Source organism: Silurus meridionalis, chromosome 5 (assembly GCF_014805685.1).
Source record: "Silurus meridionalis isolate SWU-2019-XX chromosome 5, ASM1480568v1, whole genome shotgun sequence".
Lineage (NCBI taxonomy): Eukaryota > Metazoa > Chordata > Actinopteri > Siluriformes > Siluridae > Silurus > Silurus meridionalis.
Genome location: NC_060888.1, coordinates 18,540,039 through 18,559,513, shown reverse-complemented (window position 1 = coordinate 18,559,513; position 19,475 = coordinate 18,540,039). Strand labels below are relative to the sequence as shown.

General features: G+C 37.5%; 3 protein-coding genes across 3 annotated transcripts; 2 read left to right on the top strand and 1 right to left on the bottom strand.

Moving 5' to 3' along the window:
• Window positions 1–1,192: 1,192 nt before the first annotated feature.
• Window positions 1,193–4,066, bottom strand: nek12 (NIMA-related kinase 12). The gene is made up of 4 exons (XM_046849918.1): window positions 3,923–4,066; window positions 2,548–3,751; window positions 2,111–2,275; window positions 1,193–1,455 (listed from the first exon to the last, which is right to left on the bottom strand). The coding sequence occupies exons 2-4, from the start codon at window positions 3,668–3,670 to the stop codon at window positions 1,298–1,300; spliced, it is 1,446 nt and encodes a 481-aa protein (XP_046705874.1). The 5' UTR covers window positions 3,671–3,751; window positions 3,923–4,066; the 3' UTR covers window positions 1,193–1,297.
• Window positions 4,067–6,494: 2,428 nt separating this feature from the next.
• Window positions 6,495–10,452, top strand: pin4 (protein (peptidylprolyl cis/trans isomerase) NIMA-interacting, 4 (parvulin)). Its single transcript, XM_046848851.1, has 4 exons — window positions 6,495–6,650; window positions 6,996–7,063; window positions 9,457–9,576; window positions 10,190–10,452. The coding sequence occupies exons 1-4, from the start codon at window positions 6,614–6,616 to the stop codon at window positions 10,346–10,348; spliced, it is 384 nt and encodes a 127-aa protein (XP_046704807.1). The 5' UTR covers window positions 6,495–6,613; the 3' UTR covers window positions 10,349–10,452.
• A 650-nt stretch (window positions 10,453–11,102) lies between these two features.
• On the top strand, window positions 11,103–19,275 carry acsl4a (acyl-CoA synthetase long chain family member 4a). The gene is made up of 15 exons (XM_046849527.1): window positions 11,103–11,242; window positions 13,318–13,776; window positions 14,199–14,376; window positions 14,613–14,722; window positions 14,868–15,006; window positions 15,155–15,305; window positions 15,389–15,512; window positions 15,638–15,709; window positions 15,807–15,946; window positions 16,039–16,208; window positions 17,072–17,146; window positions 17,285–17,476; window positions 17,627–17,741; window positions 17,851–18,008; window positions 19,025–19,275. Exons 2-15 carry the CDS (start codon window positions 13,426–13,428, stop codon window positions 19,180–19,182), a joined length of 2,133 nt encoding a protein of 710 aa, XP_046705483.1. The 5' UTR covers window positions 11,103–11,242; window positions 13,318–13,425; the 3' UTR covers window positions 19,183–19,275.
• Window positions 19,276–19,475: the final 200 nt, after the last annotated feature.

The following is a 19,475-nucleotide window of genomic DNA, read 5'->3' as shown; positions in this document are numbered from 1 at the left end:
AAAAAAAAGGGGGGGGGGGGTATATAAAAAGGAAATGCGTGTGCACCACAGTGACCTTGTTAAGCACCTGAGCTGCTACACTGTATGCTGGATGAGTGTGTGTCATGGAGTTTAGATTGCTTATTACAGGGTTAATGTAAACAGTTCACTCGATAGCATGAGTCAAGCTTCACAGGTTCTCGACTTAATTTTGTTTTTGCAGCTATGACATTATTAATGCTCTCCTAGCCCATACAAATATAATGTCTATGGCAGGGCACTATGCCACACACACACACACACACACACACACACACATACACACACACACATATACGTGAACAATTAAGCACAGCCTGTCCACCCCCTGATATGTATTTAAGAAGTGGGAGAAAAGAGTATTCTTGTTCCTGCTTTATATTTTACATTAAATGGAGCATGTCTGGACATCTGGTCCACTTTCATATTATTCACAACATTGGTGCTGTGGTATTTCAAAGGCCATACTATGATCACTATGATTCAGCAGATGAGAAATAACTGCAGCATTTTTACTCATTTAGTGGTAATGACAGTTTGGTATACAGACTTTCATTTAATTAAATAATAAAACACAATGTTAATAGATCTATCTCTGTATCAGTAACAGGCAGTGTTTTCTCTTTTCAGGCCGCTCTTCTCACTGTTACTACTCATCATCATCATCATCTTCGACAACATCATTATCATATTAACAGCAGAAGGAAACATTTGACAGGATAAGAAATAAACACAGAAAACACAATGCAACCCAAAACTCCAACCTACTCAAAGCATTTTTCTTTCCAATTCATTTGCTGTCTATAGACTGCCATCTGCTGGTAATAAAAGTTAGTACTTGAAACCAAGAAAAAACGTCATACACATGAAAAAATATAATAGCTACATACAATATACATATATATAAATCACATAGAATTATTAAATTATAAGAACACAATAAATATAAAGTTAAACACATCAAAGTTATACACATGAAAAAATATAATATCTATATACAATATTATATATGTAGCTATTATATAGCTATTATATTTTTCATGTATATATATATATATATATATATATATATATATATATATATATATATATATATATATATATCACATAGAATTGTTAAATTATGAGAAACACAATAAATATAAAGTTAAAGGTTTTTTTTTTATCTCAGCTTTCCTTTTACTTTTTAATTGAACCAGAGTAAATATTTGTTTGTGTTGCAGTGTAATTAAAAAAAAGTGTAATAAATTAATAATGATTGTTTTTTAGAGCGGCCTGTTCAACAGGTGGATTCTTGTTCAGTGTTGAACATGAGATAGCAGGTCTCCAGGTGATCGGACCCTACAATGTGCTTGAACTGTAGATGATGGTCTTCTAGTTTCATGTCATTCACAAAATGTTCACTGATCTTCTCATAAAGTAAAGGGCCAACATCATCTGCAAAGTGAAGTGTAAAAAAAGTTTTATTTCAAAACTGGAGCAAAACATAATCACATGTAAAATTATTCAGATTATTAATGACTTGGTGCTCTAAAGTGCTGCAACAGGAAAAAAAATGTCCAAATCCCGAACTACTTCAAGAGCAAAATGGTCCAAGCAAAAAAACAATAATTTGAAGTATGAGAAATACAAATAAAAAAGAAAAAAAAACAACCAAAAGCAAAGCGTTAACGTTGCAAAAAAAATGCAAACAGCCTGAAATCTGAGAAACATCTAAAATATCATTGGATTGTAATACTGAAATATCAAGTATTATTTGTATTGTCTTTGCTTTCAAAATTCTAGATTTAAACAACCTTGTATCCTTATATATATATATAAAACCATATATCCTTATTCAACCAATAATACTCTTATACACCTCATATACTTTTGGGCAAAAAGAATGGACCAAGCCTAAAATTGCAATATATAAACATGGTAACAGCCTTTAATTGTCTTAGGAATGAACATGAAATTAACAAATGCACTCCTGAGATGTCCTAACTTTTTGTTTTAGTGAACGATTTATTCTTAAAACCCTTAAAAAACATTATTGGCCCATTTATTTCGCACAGGACTGTGTATAGAAGAAAAATATTTGCATACTGACCAATGTACTTCTGTCTCAGAGTTCTCACAGTGACTGATAGACTGATGCTGTCGAGAGAATCATCTCCGGAAAGAGTCTGCAAGGCAGAGCTATCCTCACCCGATTCCTCATCGTCCTCAAAGTCATCTGAGTACTCAGTATCATCCAGATCTTCAGGGGGAATTGCTGCATGTACCACATAGTAAGCAAAAAATTAAATGTGACATAACATAGCACAGTGGTTAAAATAAAAAAATAAATATGTGAAATATTTCTCCATCAGGAAATTTTACTATCATCAATAAATTTCTAACTTTTTGCAATTTCTCTCATTATGCCATACTGTCATGACGATACATGAAAGCGAAGATGAGATTCTGAATATGAGAAACTCTGTATCAAAAGGTTAGATTCAAAGCTAAATAACTCAGTGGGGGTCTGTGGTGCAAATCACTTACCATGCAGCTCTTCTGTAACTCTTCCATTCTCTAAACTTGAGGAAGAGGAACTGCTCTTTGAAATGTCTTCATCGGACAGCATTTTGTCTCTTTCATCAAAATCTTCTGAATATTCAGACTTAGTCCCCGAATATGTCATATCATCGTCTATACTCTTGTTCATGTGTGCGTTATAATTTTCTTCCATGTTCTCAGATTCAATCAGATCATCCACATCAAAATGAACAGTACTGTTCCAGGTTAACATACCTTCTTCATTCAAGGAAGGAACAGGATCATCATTACCTTTACTCAACTCTGCCTCCTGCTGCAAATAAAGCAGTTCCAGATGTTCCTGCACATAAGGCATGGCCAGGATGGAAGTAGAAGACGGCCGGTTCTCAGGAAGCAAACACAACATCTTCTCAGTCAGTGTGTGAAGGTTATTCGAGTAGCTGGCTGGTACCTGGCTGTATTTACCCTTTGTGATCTTACAAAACAAGCTCAGAATATTATTAGCAGTAAAAGCTGGTTTAAGTGCACAAAGCTCATACAGCAGACAGCCAAGGGCCCATATGTCAGATTTGGTGCTGTATGGAATGTCCTGGCACAGCTCAGGGCTGAGGTAGCTGGGGGTCCCTACTAATGAGGACGCCATGTCTAGTGTGTTGATTATGATCTTTGATATTCCAAAATCTCCCAACTTAATCACCCCCTTTTGTGTCAGCAGTACATTGGAGGGTTTAATATCTCTGTGCAAAATCCTTACAGAATGAATATAACTGACCGCCATCACAATTTGCACAAACCATTTCATCACCATGGGCTCAGAGAAATAGTCTTCTTCCTTCCTACTTTGAATCTGGGCATCCAGGGTCCCACCAGCACAGAACTCCATAGCAATGTACAAGTGCTTTTTTAGTGGATCGTGAAACGTGTCGCTCCATGTCACAATATGAGGGTGTTTCAGTTTCCTCAGAATCTCAGCCTCTTGCAGTTCATTGTGTCTGGATTTGATATTTGAAGATCTGTCCACTCTGATTTTCTTCACAGCACAGAGCTTGTTTGTTTCTTTGTGTCTCATCAGCAGGACGACAGCCGCTCCTCCTCGTCCAAGCTCATGGATTCGCTCATATGCTTCCATTTCAGTATCCACAACTAAGTTTTATTAACGCGGTGTATTCTGTATGTCCATTCTGTCGGGTAGACTGAGAGGATCTCAAATCTGTAGAACAATCATAATTTTATCTCTTTGAGCCACTTGATTTAAAAAAAAAGCTTACTATTAAAATAAAACCAACGTTGCTTGTATACAAAAATAACACTTATACACAAAACAGCTAAATCGATATTAATATATTCCTTATTTTTTTTACTTGTTTCTAAACACAAGTACCTTCATAGCCAATCCTGTAAAAGGCGCCTCCATCGACGGTTTGTTGTAGTTTTTCAGCAGCCAGTTTCTATGGTGATAGCCTCGTGCTGACACACGCGTTTCTTATTGGTCCACGGAGATCACATGGTAGGACCCGCCCACTCCCGCGCTACCACTGTTTTTACTGAGTCGGAGCAATTGGCTCGGCTCATCAAAGAGAGTCGACTCTTTCTTACAAAATGGTTGGCTTTTACATATTTAATGTATATAATTACATTCAGTACGACCTGTGCTCTGTGAACTGATCAACTGTGCAGGCTTTACAATTGGTAAAATATATTATTTAGTTAATATACAGTAAATGAGTAGATGAGTTTAGGTACCTGGGGTCAACAGTGCAAAGTAATTAAGAGTGTGTTAGAGAAGTGAAGAAAAAAAAAGGCAGTATTTTATGCCAGTATGGTCTTATTTAATGTAAATTCGAAAAGAATATTATTCAGCAACCATATTGTGAATGGAAAGCACTGCGAAGATCAAAACTGCCAAACAGATCAATGGCACCCAACGACTTCCCACTAAACTTTTACCACTGTAAATGACTTTTTTTGTTGTTTGTTTTAAACTGATTTTATGTTTATTTTATAATTTGTTTTATAATAAGGTTCTTTGTCAAAGAAAAGAAAAACTTTAATAACAAGATGGGAACTTACATTCAAAGTGACCTACCTCAGCAGTCAATATTATAATACTGTATTGTTAAAAATAATTATCTCCAGGAAATTGAGATGATGCAACTTCCTGTTGTAGGCTATATGCCACATATGACTATTTCATAGGGGGTTTTAAGTTGTAAAATTATTTAATAATATTTATACTATATACACAACTGTATTAGGACACCTGACTTCTCCAGCCATATGTAAATCTTCTGCATTTGCTTTGAATTTTCACATCACAACACTTGAACTCGGTAATGCAAACCTGTTCCAGCATGACAATACCCCAGTGCAAAGTGAACTCCATGAAGATATGGTTTACATGGGACTGAATGGAAGACCTGCTATAGTGCACTGACCTCAATCTTTTTGAATACCTTTGAGATTAATTGGAACGCTGACTACATTCCAAGTCTCCTCACCTTACATCAGTACCTGACTTAACTAATGCCCTTGTGGTTCAATGAGCACATATCTCTACAAGCACACTCTAAATTCTAGTGGAACATCTTCCCAGAATAGTGGAAGTTATTATAACAACAAATAACAAGCACAAAAAGTACATACAAAACATATGGTCAGGTGTTCACAAAATTTTGTCCACATAGTGTAACTTACACTCATTGTAAGGTAAAAGTACCATGGTTAAGATAACAAAAATGAATGATAAAAAGTCTCCTACTTTCAGCTCACCTAAATATTAAACTCTGAAATATTAAATGTTATCTATCTCCTGTTTTACTGCGGTATAAAACTGACATGACACGAGGGTCAAATTCCCTCAGGAAGTAATAAACATGGTGAAGATTAGAGAATACATAAATAAAATGAGACACAAATTGAACAATCAATAGAAGATAGCGACATCCTTTAAAATGATTATATTCACATTTTTTGGCATTTATTATATTAAAAAATAAGTGTATTTTGACAATCAAAGAGTGAAAAGGACGGTTGGTTAACTAAATATATTTACTAAGGATCACAGTTAGAAATGTGCTGAAGCATGCACAAGATGTGGGTGGCACCAAGAACCCGAGTCTAAAACTACACACCACCTTCATGTGAATATACTTTGTGCAAGGTGTGCCATCTAACCATGAACATATATGGGAGTTTCCCAACTGAAAATTCCCAGCTGTCAAAACACAAGACACAACTGGTCAAGCTGGTATATCATTTTTACCAGTTGGTATGCTAGTTTTCATTTTTCTTATTGCATTCAATCAACTTCAATAACCACTTTGTCTTGGACACATTTTTGGAGGATCTTGAGCTGATTCCAGACATAGTGGGCATGAACCAGGGACACACCATACATCACAGAGCAGCATCCACACATTACACAGCAATGCAACCTTCTACATCAACAAGCCACCTTAACTTTCTTATACACCCTAAACATCCTGGAAATGAAATTTGACATCTAATAGCTGGACATTTCAGCAGGAATATTCCAGGACATTTTGGGAACATCTGCTGAATGTTGAAACATTCTGTGAAGATAGTTTATCTGGTTCCAAAATTATATTTCAGATAAATGTTGTCCATAACTTTCAGAGAACATCTCACATGTTTTGTGGCTATGCTCAGAAATGTTCTCATAACATTACAGTTAATTAATCTGCATACCTTTTATCTATAAATGTTAAACTAATACAAATGTTTAGATAAACAGGCCATCTGAACCCATACAATTGTATACAAAAAACCCAAGTAAAGGTAACCTAACTTTAGGTGGTAGTGATGGGTCGTTTATGAACAATTCGTTCCTAAACATAACATTTTGCGGGCTAGTTAGTATATAAAACTATTTTATGAAATTGTCTCTATTTTTACTCATTATATTTAGTACTAAGACAGCTATATATAAAAAAAAAAAAAAAAAAAGATGACCGAAAAATGGGATTCAGCACCACATTTGGCAACCCGGTGAAGGCCGAGGCTGCTTCGCGTGCTGTTGCAAGGAGGCTTGTGAGCTAACTGCTAATACAATATGCCACCAAAAGGAAAGGGTGGCAAAGGAGCAAAGGGTGGGTACACGTATAACAATCAAAGAATATATTTAAAAGACATTAGTTACGGATGATTTGTCTATTTCTATCTCCCCAGTGTCTTTAGACAATCTAGATGAGAAGTTAGCTAACATGCTAGTTAGCTTAGCAGTTTTGCTAGTGCAGTGTAGCGCTTTATTAGTGTTAATAGATCAGGGCTGTTTTACGGAAATTGGTTAGTTAATTAAAAGTATATGGCTTTCATTAGGTGGTGTAGTATTATAAACTATTAGTCCTTATAGATAACGAGATATAGGTTGGTGGCAATGATTTGACACTCAGTTTGTCTGAAAGATGGTAGAAATGTGTGCTGTGTGCAAGCAGGTGGCGCCTCGGACAGTGGAGACGGAGACAAGAAGGAGAAGAGTCAGAAAGGAGGCACTGCAGTGAAGGTAAACAATCACACACAGGCGAGGTTATCTGACACACTCGTGCACTAGGTCTATTGTTATTGTCTGTAGTCACACACACACACACACACACACACACACACAGAGAAAGCGAGCAAGAGCATGTCAGTATTTTCCTTTTCTGTCTGTCTTTCCTTTCTTGTCTTTTCCTTTCTGCATTTCTTTCTGTCCTTTACTGTTTTCCTGTCCTCTCTTTCCCTTCCTGTCTTTTTGTTTCCTTTGCTTTTCTGCATTTCTTTCTGTCTTTTGTTTCTTGTTCTGTTCTTTACTGTTTTCCTGTCCCTTCTTTCCTTTCTTGTCTTTTTGTTTCCTTTGCTTTTCTGCATTTTTTCCTGCATTTTCTTTTGTTTTAATGTGTTCCTTTCCTTTGCTTTTTTATCTATTTCTTTCCCTTCCCGTCCTGCTCTTTCCTTTACTCTCTTCCTGTCCTACATTTTCCTTTCCTTTCCTTTCTTTTCCTTTCCTTTCTTTTCCTTTCCTTTACTGTCCTTTCTGTTCTGTCCTTTCCTTTTTCCTTTCCTTTCTTTTCCTTTCCTTTCTTTTCCTTTCCCTTCCCTTGAATAACAACTGAGCACCACTGATCAGATCATGAGCACCGCACTGACACTGCCTCTGTGCTGTTGCCTGTATGAGGGATCTGTACGAGAGAAGACACAAGCAGCTCTGTTGTCGGAGTCACGCATGCAAAATGTGTAATAAAGTATCAAACCGTTCAACTTGAATTAGATATTATAATTATAGTATTATAACAGTTTATTATTTCAGGGAAAAAAAACAGTGATGAGGCATGTTTAGGCCTGTCGCAATGATTATCGATGTGTCGTCAATAAATGGATTAGACCTCGATAATTTTTGTTGATGCAATATATTAGCCATATATATATTGTATGTACATAAAAATGAATGTGTCCAGCATTTTTGCTGAGTCTGCTGTCTGTGTTGTAGGCAGGGCTCAGGCAGCTCCACACAAACACAGAGGTCAGGGTTTAAAGAAAACCCGAGACCCGAGGCATAACATTTTCTTATGACTACAGAAAGTGTGAAGGAATAAATTAACGAGAACATGCTGGCGTGTCAACTTTGCCTAAAAACAGTGGTAATAAAAAAGAGGCAATACAACAAATTTAAAAGCTTTAAAACAAAACACTCTCTCCCAGTTTTTGATCTGGAAACAAAAAAAACAAAACATACAATTACAATAATATTGTTTGTCACAATTATTTGCAGAACAATATTGTGTCATTTCTGGGACAATATTTCATAATTCCTTCCATGCTTCTTGGTCGTGTGTATGAGTTTGAGCTTATAACCACAATGCAATATGTGGTCAAGTGGTTTTGGGTGCGGCACAGTGATGCAGGAAAGCTTATTTTGCTTAACTGAAAGGAAAAGAACTGGGCAGTTATGCAAAAGGACCACTTGAAACTTCCCATCTGCTCTAGACATCATGCTCATATTGGATGTTTATATTAATATAAATTTTTAGTTATTGTCATGCCCCTTAACTAAGAAATAAAAAAAAAAATAATAAATAGAAAAATTTGATTCCGAGTTGTAATTATGGCACTTTGTTTATTATGTCTATGTGCTCACCTAGTAATTATGGTAATTTCTAGGATTTAAAGGCAGCATCATAATCTGCATTCATTCAGACATGCAGATTCATTTATATACAGGTTCCTGCATGCAACATGTTCCTCTCACAAAGCATGTATTATGTGATGAAAACTTGGTTGATTTCTTTTATGTCTCTATGTTAATTCTTCGAAAATGTTCCGATGATCTTGTCTAAAACGGGTACAACCGCTGTGGTCTGCACTGCGTGTAATCCACAAAGGTGTACTGTATAATATACAGCTTTAATAGACAATACAAGGCTGCTGTTGAGTCTGGTTAGATTTGGTTCAGAAACAAATCAGAATCAGAAATATCTTTATTACCAACTATGTTTACACATACAAGGAATTTGACATGGTGTCTAGAGCTTCCATTGCAGAAGAAAGTACAGACATAATTTAACAAAATAGTAAAACATACAATTAAATAATGCAATATATGCAGAAGTACAAATATTGTTTAAATGTATGTTCAGATGTGCAGTTTACAAATGGACCACTGGACTCTATGGAAATCCCATCTCATGGCATTTTCAGTACAGCACACACTACCATGAACATGTGATTACTGAGCTAAGAATGCTTCACCAACCCAAATGACATCTGATCTGACCTGCTTTCCACAACGTACTGGTTCAGCAGAAGGCTATGTTATGTACTTTAGAAATTAAGTGATCAAATGCATAAACTGATCTGATGTGACCATTTCATTTCGTGTGATTGACATTTGATGTGGCCATGTTATTTTGAACCTTCCAGGTGCGTCATATTCTTTGTGAGAAACATGGAAAATGCATGGAGGCTATGGAGAAGCTGAAGTCCGGAGTGCGCTTTAGTGAAGTGGCATCACAGTACAGCGAAGACAAAGCTAGACAAGGGGTAAGGCTAACCAATGGTGTCCTAGCCCTGATCATGACATCACAGTTCTGGGGAAATGTTTATCTTGATATACATGAGGTATCTTTAGTATATGCATTTTTCTGTTCCTGTTTGTACATTTTTAAAAAGTTTGTAAATCAGTACTCCCCTTTTCATACCTTCCTCATAGAACATTATTCGGTCTATGACCTGGAAATCAGTCTGAATCTTTTTAACAGCATATTGTTTGAATAAAATTAAAAATCACATTAAAAAATAAGCACATGTTTTGGTACTTTACATATATGTTGAATGTCAAATGAGAACCAGACAATCCTGTATTGCTTGATGTCAATTCCTCTGTCCACATTTCCTTTCATTGCATTCTTTCCAAGTCATTTTTTTTTCCCCCTAATATATGTCTGTAATTAAATTAGGCCTCTTGAGCTGGACACATAAATGTTTCAGCACTGCTCATTGTGTGCTTGCATTTTTTTTTTTTTTTTGCCACATCACATGCAGCTGTTTATCTCCTGTTACGGTGTAAAGGTTCAGTGAGAAAGCAGGTCCAAAATTAAAGTTATTAAAAGTAGGGGAAAGGGTGACCTTAGAAACCTTGTTTTATCTTTGGCAGGGTGACCTGGGCTGGATGACCAGAGGATCAATGGTGGGACCATTTCAAGATGCTGCGTTCGCATTACCTGTCAGCACAATGGACAAGCCTGTATACACAGATCCTCCAGTGAAGACAAAGTTCGGCTACCACATCATCATGGTTGAAGGGAAAAAGTGACCCTTGTACCCAAGTAGACCACATGGCTCACCAAGTGTTTACTTATTCATGTGTTTTTTTTATGGTGTAAATATCAGTTAATAAAAATAAAACTGAAAAAATTCTGGTGTTGTGTTGTGTTGTGTTGTTTTTTTTTTTTTTTTATTAATTACATTAACAGCAAGGGCAGACATCCTTTGCCAGAGCAACTTACATTTATTTCATTCATACAACTAAGCAAATATTGGGCTAAGGGCCTTGCACAGGGGTCCTGGAGTGGCAGCTTGGTGTGGCTGGAACTCACGCCCAATGCCTTAACCACTAAGCTACCAGATCCCAAATATTCATTAAACATTAATTTAAGTGTACTCAAGTGTGTGCCATGTCATGGTGTACTTGACATAAATTGATGTTGCTATAAACATATCAGATGTGTCCCTGCCTTGTGCTGGGGGCTTCCAGGATAATCTCCCAGATCCACCCTCACCAGAATTAGGTGCATACTGAAGATGGATGAATAAATGAATGACATTGCGTGGCAAGACGAACATATAACAGCCATCCTTGTTACATGAGACTGGTCTGGCAGTGCTGAGTCAGTCATGATGAAACCTAGTATTTCGTTCAACAATGACCATCCCCTAACGCCTCAATAACGTGGAAGAATTTATGGCATAACCAGTGGAAAATGCGTCAGTCTAACGCTCATCACGCGCATTCAAAGCAAGGGAGCTTTGAAACAAATGAGCAAGCCCGGCTGAGCCACACGCCGTCTTCCTGATTGGCTAAAAAATATGGAGTCAGGTGACGTCATATTTCCGGGTTTGGGGTAGGACGTTGAGAGGTAACTCTCGGTCATTCTTTTCAGACGTGAGGTAGATGACCTGGCACTGAGGCTGCTCCAACAATCTAAAGGTAAACTCTGAGCTATCAGGGTTTTTTTCATATTTACTTTAAATACTCACTGATTAGGTTAAGGAAGACTTAAATATTGATGTAGCTTTGTGTTCTTTTTTGTAAATCGGAAGTGTCGTAGCTAACAAGGTTAAAAGACCGGCTAAAAAATGGCAGGAGATGCTTGGGGAGTAACCTGAGATCTTTATAATTTGAAAGAAATAATGATAATGATGATGAATGATGTGGTTTCTCAGTTTGAGAGGCGGGAATGTGGAAAGTGTGGTGGAACTCTCGTGATGGTGATGGTGGTGATGGTGAATGTGGTGATGAAGGTTTAGTGTTGGTGCTTTCCTATCAACCATACTAAAAGTGTGTTCCATGTAGTTATATTGTGATCACAGAAGGCAACATGTTTCAATGCCTTTCCCAATCATGTGTACTGACAGACAACCACCATGCCATGAATCCACAAGCATCACTGCCTCACTGAGTCATAACGGAAACCATTTGCTTAATTTATAAATAATCTGCATTTTTGTTTACTGTGGTTGTGATGATGGCTATCAAGGATAAATAACTTCTCTGATAAGAAACATAAAAATAAGCATTTCAAGCTCCATTGTATGATCTGTCTTTGAACTGTGCTAATAACCTGGCTGGAGGAAATGGTTTTAAATGATAAACCTTATTAACCTGCACTGTGAGTAATGAGATCCAAGTTTGAGCCTACAAATGCAGATCACTGTGTGTCTGCATGCGTATTGGTGGATGTGGTTAGTGTGGGGTGAGCTCAGGAGTGTCACATCATTGGCTCTCACACTCACGCTTCCTCTCTGGTCTGACCTGGTGAAATTTGGTTAAACATCCGCAAGACCAGATATAAATCTCCACTTCTTTCTTTGTAGACTCTTATATTTTGTAATTTGGTCGTTATCTGTTCATTTTTTAGTTTTGTCGCTCGTCTGATGTATCTGATGCGTGAAGGTACGTGCTTTGGATATATTACAGCTTAGATTTTTCTGTAACCATGTATGAAGATATGGTTTCTGGTGAATTATTTATTGCACCTTAGAAGGACATTTTCATGTTTCCGAGGATCAAAGATGGACAGCCGTGGTGCTTTTGATGTAATGTAAAGATAGGTGTGTTATTAAATCCAGGTGAAAATTTTACTGTTGCAGCAGCATCGGGAGACATCAAGTGAAATAAGAAAAAGGTAGTGAAAGGTAGTGCAGTCTCACTTCTCAGATGCACTTCTCCGATTTCAAATAAAGGTATAGACACGAATTCTTCATGGGACGCTTCGGACGGTTTGCAACCTCTGAATTGACCATACAGTTTAGTTAAATCAATCACTACATGCATGCATACAAGAGTGCATACAAATGCTAATGTTTTCTTGGATCATTCTTTGTACGTTTTTATTGTTTGTTCTTACTCAAAAGTGTGAATGTTTGTGCATGGCTCAGTAAAGCTTTGTCAGATTCACTGACATTGTTGTATGCAAAAATATGAAAATGAGCTTTGTCAGTTTGTGCCAGTGTTGTATATGCTTTTATTGTCATTTCAACCATATATAGCTGTCGCAGTATACAGTGAAATGAGGCAACGTTCTTCCAGAACAAATCAACTACAAATATTGAAACAAATATTGAAATAATTTTACAAAATGAACATCAAAAGATCCAAATATTCTGCGTGCACAATCGCACAGCTGGTTTGCATTAATAGAAAATAATGTGTCGGTGGCTTGTTTTGTATTCAAATTACCTGCATGGTATTTTAATGCAGGTTAAAATAGAATACACAACCTTATCAGTTCACTGAGCAAATATTCTGAGGTCATGATAGCCTGCAGCTCATCACTGTATAATCAGCTTCATGGTGTGATGGTTGTATTTGCATAGACCTGGATTCTCTTTGTTTTCAGTTCTCTGGGTCGCATCTTTCACAAGACACGTGACCACTGAAAAACCCTGCAGGTCCATGCAAAGAAAATAATGCCTACTTTGTCACTGAATCAAAGTGTCATTGTATTGATTTTTTTCATCTAATTTTAATATTTGTTTTTTTTGTGATTCTATCTTTGTTAGGTCACATTTTCAAAGAGCAGCAAGTGAGGCACAACTACACTAGTCATAAAGTACCAGCATACTAAAGAGACCTCACACAGGTGTGCACACGTCTGTCTCAAAACCCCCATGATTATGAAAATCAACCTTAGCAATGTTCTACTGATCCCAGTTCACCTGCTGGTATGGATGTACTCAGTGCTGAGCTTCCTACCCTGGTACTTCCTAACGGGAGCCCAGGAGAAGATAGCCAAGGCCAAGCGACCCAAGGCCAAATCCACCAAAGGTCAAATAGAAGGACCCTATCGCTCCGTGGACCGCTTCGACTCTCTGGCCCTGATGGACTTCCCGGGAAAAGACACGCTGGACAAACTGTTTGATAATGCAGTGCAGCGCTTCAATAAGCTACAATGCCTGGGCACACGGACCATCCTGAGTGAAGAGAATGAAACCCAGCCAGGTGGCAAGGTCTTCAAAAAGGTAGCTGTTTACACACAAATGCATTATCTTAGTCATATCAACAGGCATCAGGTTTCCTAACCCTCTTTCACATAGGCTTCTGTTAACCAACAGTTTTTATACCAATACAAATATCAGCTGATGTTGATGCCAGTCTTATGTTTATTTTTTATTAATCTACTATCTATTTATATATCTATATATCTATATATCTATATCTATCTATCTATCTATCTATCTATCTATCTATCTATCTATCTATCTATCTATCTATATCTATATATATATATATATATATATATATATATATATATAAAATATGAAGTAATTCCAATTTATTAAATGGAAAGTAAAATATGTTGCAGGATAAAGAATATTGAATTATGTTTTTGATCCATTTATATTTTGGATTTATTTTTCTGGATTTATTCCGTTTCTTCTAGCTGATCTTGGGGGATTACAAGTGGATGACGTATCAAGAGGTGGATGCTGACGTTACTCTCTTTGGCAGTGGTTTGGCAGCACTGGGCCAGCAGCCAAAAAACACTATTGCTATATTTTGTGAAACTCGTGCTGAATGGATGATCACAGCTCAGGCCTGCTTCAGACGCAATTTCCCATGTAAGGAGCAAATTTTCTGTCTCATAAAAATGTTTTATATTTTGCAAGAAATACAGCAGATTGTTGACTCGTGTTAAAACAGAGTTCAAGGAATAGTCAGGAAAGAAAATACGATCGTGTTAGTGAAATAAACACTAGGCTTTTTTTTTTTTTTTTTTTTAATGGAACACAGAGTTTTATTGGGCTTTATTTATTTACACATTATTGACACCTTGGTCACGCTATGTTCGTTACAGTGGTCACGTTTTACGCCACTCTTGGAGAAGACGCTGTTGCCTTTGGACTCAACGAGTGTGGTGTGACTCACTTGGTCACTAGTATAGAGCTTCTGGAAACCAGATTAAAGGTGAATGTTATTCTCTTGTCTCTGATTACTGATTACACGGCTTCTTTAAACAAATTAGTTCCAGGTGCTGCGTTAATATGACGTTGACCCTTTTCACACCGACGGCACATTAAAATACACTATATGATGTGTTATTATTTTGTAGAGTGTCCTTCCTCAAATCCCCAACCTGAGGCACATCATTTATGTCGACAACAAGAGCCTCAACACCGCAGGCTATCCGGAAAACATTCAGATTCACAGTATGCAGTCTGTAAAGGAGCTCGGTGCAAAGCCTGAAAACTGTAAGTTGGACAATAAAACTGCTTCTTCAAATATTAATATATTCAGTGTATATGTTCAATGTTGTTGTATTTCAGTCGGAAATACCAATTACGCAGTCATTCTGAGGGGGGAAAAAAAAACATCATTAATGCCCGGTTTATGTTTCAGTGAGCAGGGAGATAGTCAGACCCGTCCCGTCAGACATGGCCGTCATCATGTACACCAGTGGCTCCACAGGACGTCCCAAAGGAGTCATGATTGTCCATAGCAATCTCATTGCAGGCATGACAGGCCAGTGTGAGAGGATCCCAGGCCTTGGGTGAGTAGAAGATACTCTACACGGCCTTGCACAAAGACCGAGTCAGTACAGTTTATTTTCAACGTGACTTTGTGTTTTGATAGCTGCAAGGACACGTACATTGCTTATTTGCCCCTGGCCCATGTGCTGGAGATGACTGCAGAGATCTCGTGCGTAGCCTATGGCTGCAGGATTGGTTACTCTTCACCGCAGACACTCTCTGATCAGGTAACACAGGCGCAACATAAACATAGAGCTACTCTTCACCCTGGTATTTTATCTTTAATGCAGTATTTAATGCATTTACATAATCGCTCAATAATTTTTTTTTCTTCATTTTTTTCTTTCTGTAGTCCACAAAAATTAAAAAGGGCAGTAAAGGTGACTGCACTGTCCTAAAGCCAACACTGATGGCAGCTGTCCCAGTAAGTCTTTATTATAATCCAATTGTTATCACAGCTTAACTTTATGATCGTCGTCCTCAATATCATAATCTGTTAAACTCATCACTTTGTCCACTAGGAAATAATGGACCGCATCAAGAAAAACGTCTTAAGCAAAGTGCAGGAGATGAACGTGGTGCAGAGGACCCTGTTCAATCTGGCCTACAACTACAAGCTGGAGCAGATCAAGAACGGCTACGATGCTCCTCTTTGCAACTTGTAAGAGCTCGTGTATGGTTGCATGACACTTTAGGAAATGTTTCGTTTGGGAATTAAGATTCATGGTGATTATTTTACGTGTGTGTGTGTAGGATGTTTAAGAAGGTGAGAGCACTGTTGGGAGGAAATGTGCGAATGATGCTGTCAGGAGGGGCTCCTCTCTCCTCTTCCACACAGCGCTTCATGAACATCTGTTTCTGCTGCCCCGTGGGTCAGGGTTACGGCCTCACTGAGACCTGTGGAGCAGGCACTATCACTGAGGGTGAGAAGATCATGACACGGAAAACGAGACAATCTTTTTATACAGGGATTTTCTTTATCTGTTATCAAAATAAATACCGTTTTGTTTGCCCATTTTTTTTTTAATTGCATATTTTCACAAAGGAAGGAAAAGAAAAATTCGACTCTAAACATATGCATTAAATTAGGTTGGTCATGTTACTACTGAGATATTATCTGATAGATGTTTGATAGATGGCTGTAACTAATTTTGCAAATGTTATGCAAATAGGATGCTTTTTTATTAAAAAAAGCAATTTTTTTATATTTTAAATAAGATTCTTGGAAAATACATCGTGATTAACATTCTATGTTATTATATAATTATTATATGATATTTTTCAGAACTAGTGCATTAGACTCACTTTAAAATAGTACAGTCCGACTTAATATCTCAAAATAAATTTTTTTTTTTTTCTTGCGTCATACCGAATGCACCACTTTTAATTGTATCCTCAAAATGGTATTGATTTATTTATTTTGGCCACAGCCTAATTTTGAGGATCTACAAAATCCCCCACATTCCCTGGTTAAACAGAACAGTTGGTCAAATACAAACACAACAGCTCCTATTTCTCATGTTTTGTGCAAAGTGAGGATCCCTGACCACAGCAACTTGATTTAGCTCCATGTTGACATTTTGTGCTTATTTTCTTTTCTTTCTTTATTTTCTTTTTTTCGTGTTGCAGTAAATATCACGTATTTAAGTACCAACACTTCCCTCACAGTGTGGTTTTATTTACTTAATGACTTATTTATAGTAGTTGTTGTGGTTTTCTGTCTGTCTTTTATTTATTTATTTTTTGTTTAAGCCTGACTTGCGCCTCTGTTTTTTTCGGCTTGCAGTGACCGACTACAGCACAGGAAGAGTCGGGGCTCCTCTCATTTGCTGTGAGGTGAAAGTCCGAGACTGGTTAGAAGGTCAGTGGATGAAATGGATGTACACACCTGCTCTGTTCAAAACACAGAGTGCATTATAAAAGTTCTTTATTGACTTTAGGAGAATGTAGAAAAGGCTGACAAAAACATATCCTAAAGTAAAAACGTATTCTCTTATAGGTGGCTATACAAAGCTTGACAAGCCTCATCCACGAGGTGAGATTTTGATTGGTGGTGCAAATGTGACCATGGGCTACTTTAGGTGTGACAAGATGGCCAGTGAGGAATTCTTTGTGGATGAAAATGGACAGCGCTGGTTCTGCACTGGAGATATAGGAGAGATTCACCCTGATGGCTGTCTGCAGATTGTGGGTGTGTATCTACACTGGCCAGAAATGTTAATTGTTCTTACTATTAATGGTCCTAGTGCTAATAACGTCCATTACACGAGTGTGAACTGACCCACCTAGCTATTAGCACCTTTTTAATGAATGCCATTTTCTCTGTACCTCTAATAACTAGACCGTAAGAAGGACCTTGTGAAACTGCAGGCTGGAGAGTACGTGTCTTTGGGCAAAGTTGAGTCGGCACTGAAGAACTGCTCTCTTATTGACAACATTTGCGCATACGCCAACAGGTGCTTTATCCAAATATCCAGCTCAAGCTGTGTGAAATGTGAAATACAGGGATGCTTATTAACAAAAGCAGAGCCACTCTTTAGTTTTTTTCTTTCTATTTCTATCCAGTGATCAAAACTATGTGATCAGCTTTGTCGTACCAACCCAGAAGAAACTGACCGATCTGGCTCATCAGAAGGGTATCACAGGTACATGGCTGGACATCTGCAACCACCCGATTATGGAGATGGAAGTCTTGAGGGAAATTAAAGAAGTTGCCACTTCAAGTATGTTGTTTATTTATTGGTTTGTTTACTTTCCGTATTTCTGCGAGCAGTATTGCCACGTCAGATTTTTCATTTCCGGGGATTCTAGAATAACATAATCAAGTATCCCAGTGATCATAGTGTAGAGAGTGTAGTTTATTGTAGAAGGTGACTGATTTAAAGTAAAGCAGCATGCCTTCACTTGTTTTTGTCTTGCAAAGGGCCTTCACATGACATCGTGTCACTGATAGTAGAGGCTGTACTCTTCTAGTTCTGCCTTGAAATTTTGATATGCTTTAATATAAATAATACGGTGGCCTCTGACCGTGCGATATGAAATAGAAAAAAATTTCCCCATTATGATACCATAATAAATCACCATTCAGTGATTTGTCCTACTATGTAGTCATCTGTACAGAAATGATGAACATTTTTTTATTTTTATTTAGATAATTCTCTTATGCACATAATAATGGTGGTTGTAGGTATTTATTACAGCCAGTCCTACACATTTCCACGTTCTTTACTCTTGCAATCTTCGCTCCTGATTGAATTTAGGGCCGATTCAGCCGTCTCTGATTCACACTCATGGGAGAAGACCCTTGCAACCACTGTCTATTTTTGTATAAATAGTTCTCCTTCACGTCTATACCGTATTTCGCAGCTGCACCATGTACGCACACCTCTGCCGATAACGATAGCCTTTGTTGCCAAGATCACACTGGGAATTAAATTGTATCAGAATACAGGGGGCTTTTTTTGTGTTGCTTTTGAAACGAAATATAAAATAGGATAAGGATTGATTTGACAATAATCCACAACTTTTTCACCTTCGGGCAGTAATCTGGATTCCAAAAAAATAGTTAAGAGCTCTAGGGTTACATACATAAAAAAAATAAAGCAATTGATATTTGAAATGATATAATTCAAGATAATATTGAGCAGAGTGAAACTGAAGTCACTGTGGATTGTTTCAGTAACATTTGTGTCCTGCTTGTGCCATTACTAATGATGCGTCATATTTTGTGTGATTGTAGTTAAACTGCAGCGCTTTGAGATCCCAGTAAAAGTTCACCTGAGCCCGGATCCGTGGACTCCTGAAACCGGCTTGGTGACCGATGCATTCAAACTGAAGAGGAAGGAGCTGAAGAACCACTATCTTCACGACATCGAGCGAATGTACGGCCGTAAATAGAAACCCGGACGATTGCAAGAAAACTGTCATCACTCTTCTGCCATACGTGCTGTAATATGTATACATGTTTAGTAAAGTTCAGCTGCAACCACACATCATTGCTTAGTGTGGCACACACACACACACACACACACACACACACACACACACACATCCGTAGAATCTAAAGTGCTGTTTTGTTTCCAGACTTTTGGTCATAATACTGTAGGTAATATCCGATTTTGTAAAAGTCTAACCATAGCTCTAGTCTCTTTGCTGTATAGTAAATAGTTTAAATAGCCGTGTGGCATCGT

Coding starts and splice junctions, on each gene's coding strand:
- nek12 (XM_046849918.1), bottom strand. CDS start 3,670: ATGGAAGCATATGAGCGAATCCATGAGCTTGGACGAGGAGGAGCGGCT. Junction 2,276..2,547: donor AGTTACAGAAGAGCTGCATG/GTAAGTGATTTG, acceptor TGGTACATGCAG/CAATTCCCCCTGAAGATCTG. Junction 1,456..2,110: donor TCTGAGACAGAAGTACATTG/GTCAGTATGCAA, acceptor TTCACTTTGCAG/ATGATGTTGGCCCTTTACTT.
- pin4 (XM_046848851.1), top strand. CDS start 6,614: ATGCCACCAAAAGGAAAGGGTGGCAAAGGAGCAAAGG. Junction 6,651..6,995: donor GGGTGGCAAAGGAGCAAAGG/GTGGGTACACGT, acceptor GTGTGCAAGCAG/GTGGCGCCTCGGACAGTGGA. Junction 9,577..10,189: donor AAGACAAAGCTAGACAAGGG/GTAAGGCTAACC, acceptor TATCTTTGGCAG/GGTGACCTGGGCTGGATGAC.
- acsl4a (XM_046849527.1), top strand. CDS start 13,426: ATGATTATGAAAATCAACCTTAGCAATGTTCTACTGATCCCAGTTCAC. Junction 14,377..14,612: donor CTTCAGACGCAATTTCCCAT/GTAAGGAGCAAA, acceptor TGTTCGTTACAG/TGGTCACGTTTTACGCCACT. Junction 16,209..17,071: donor AGCAGGCACTATCACTGAGG/GTGAGAAGATCA, acceptor TTCGGCTTGCAG/TGACCGACTACAGCACAGGA.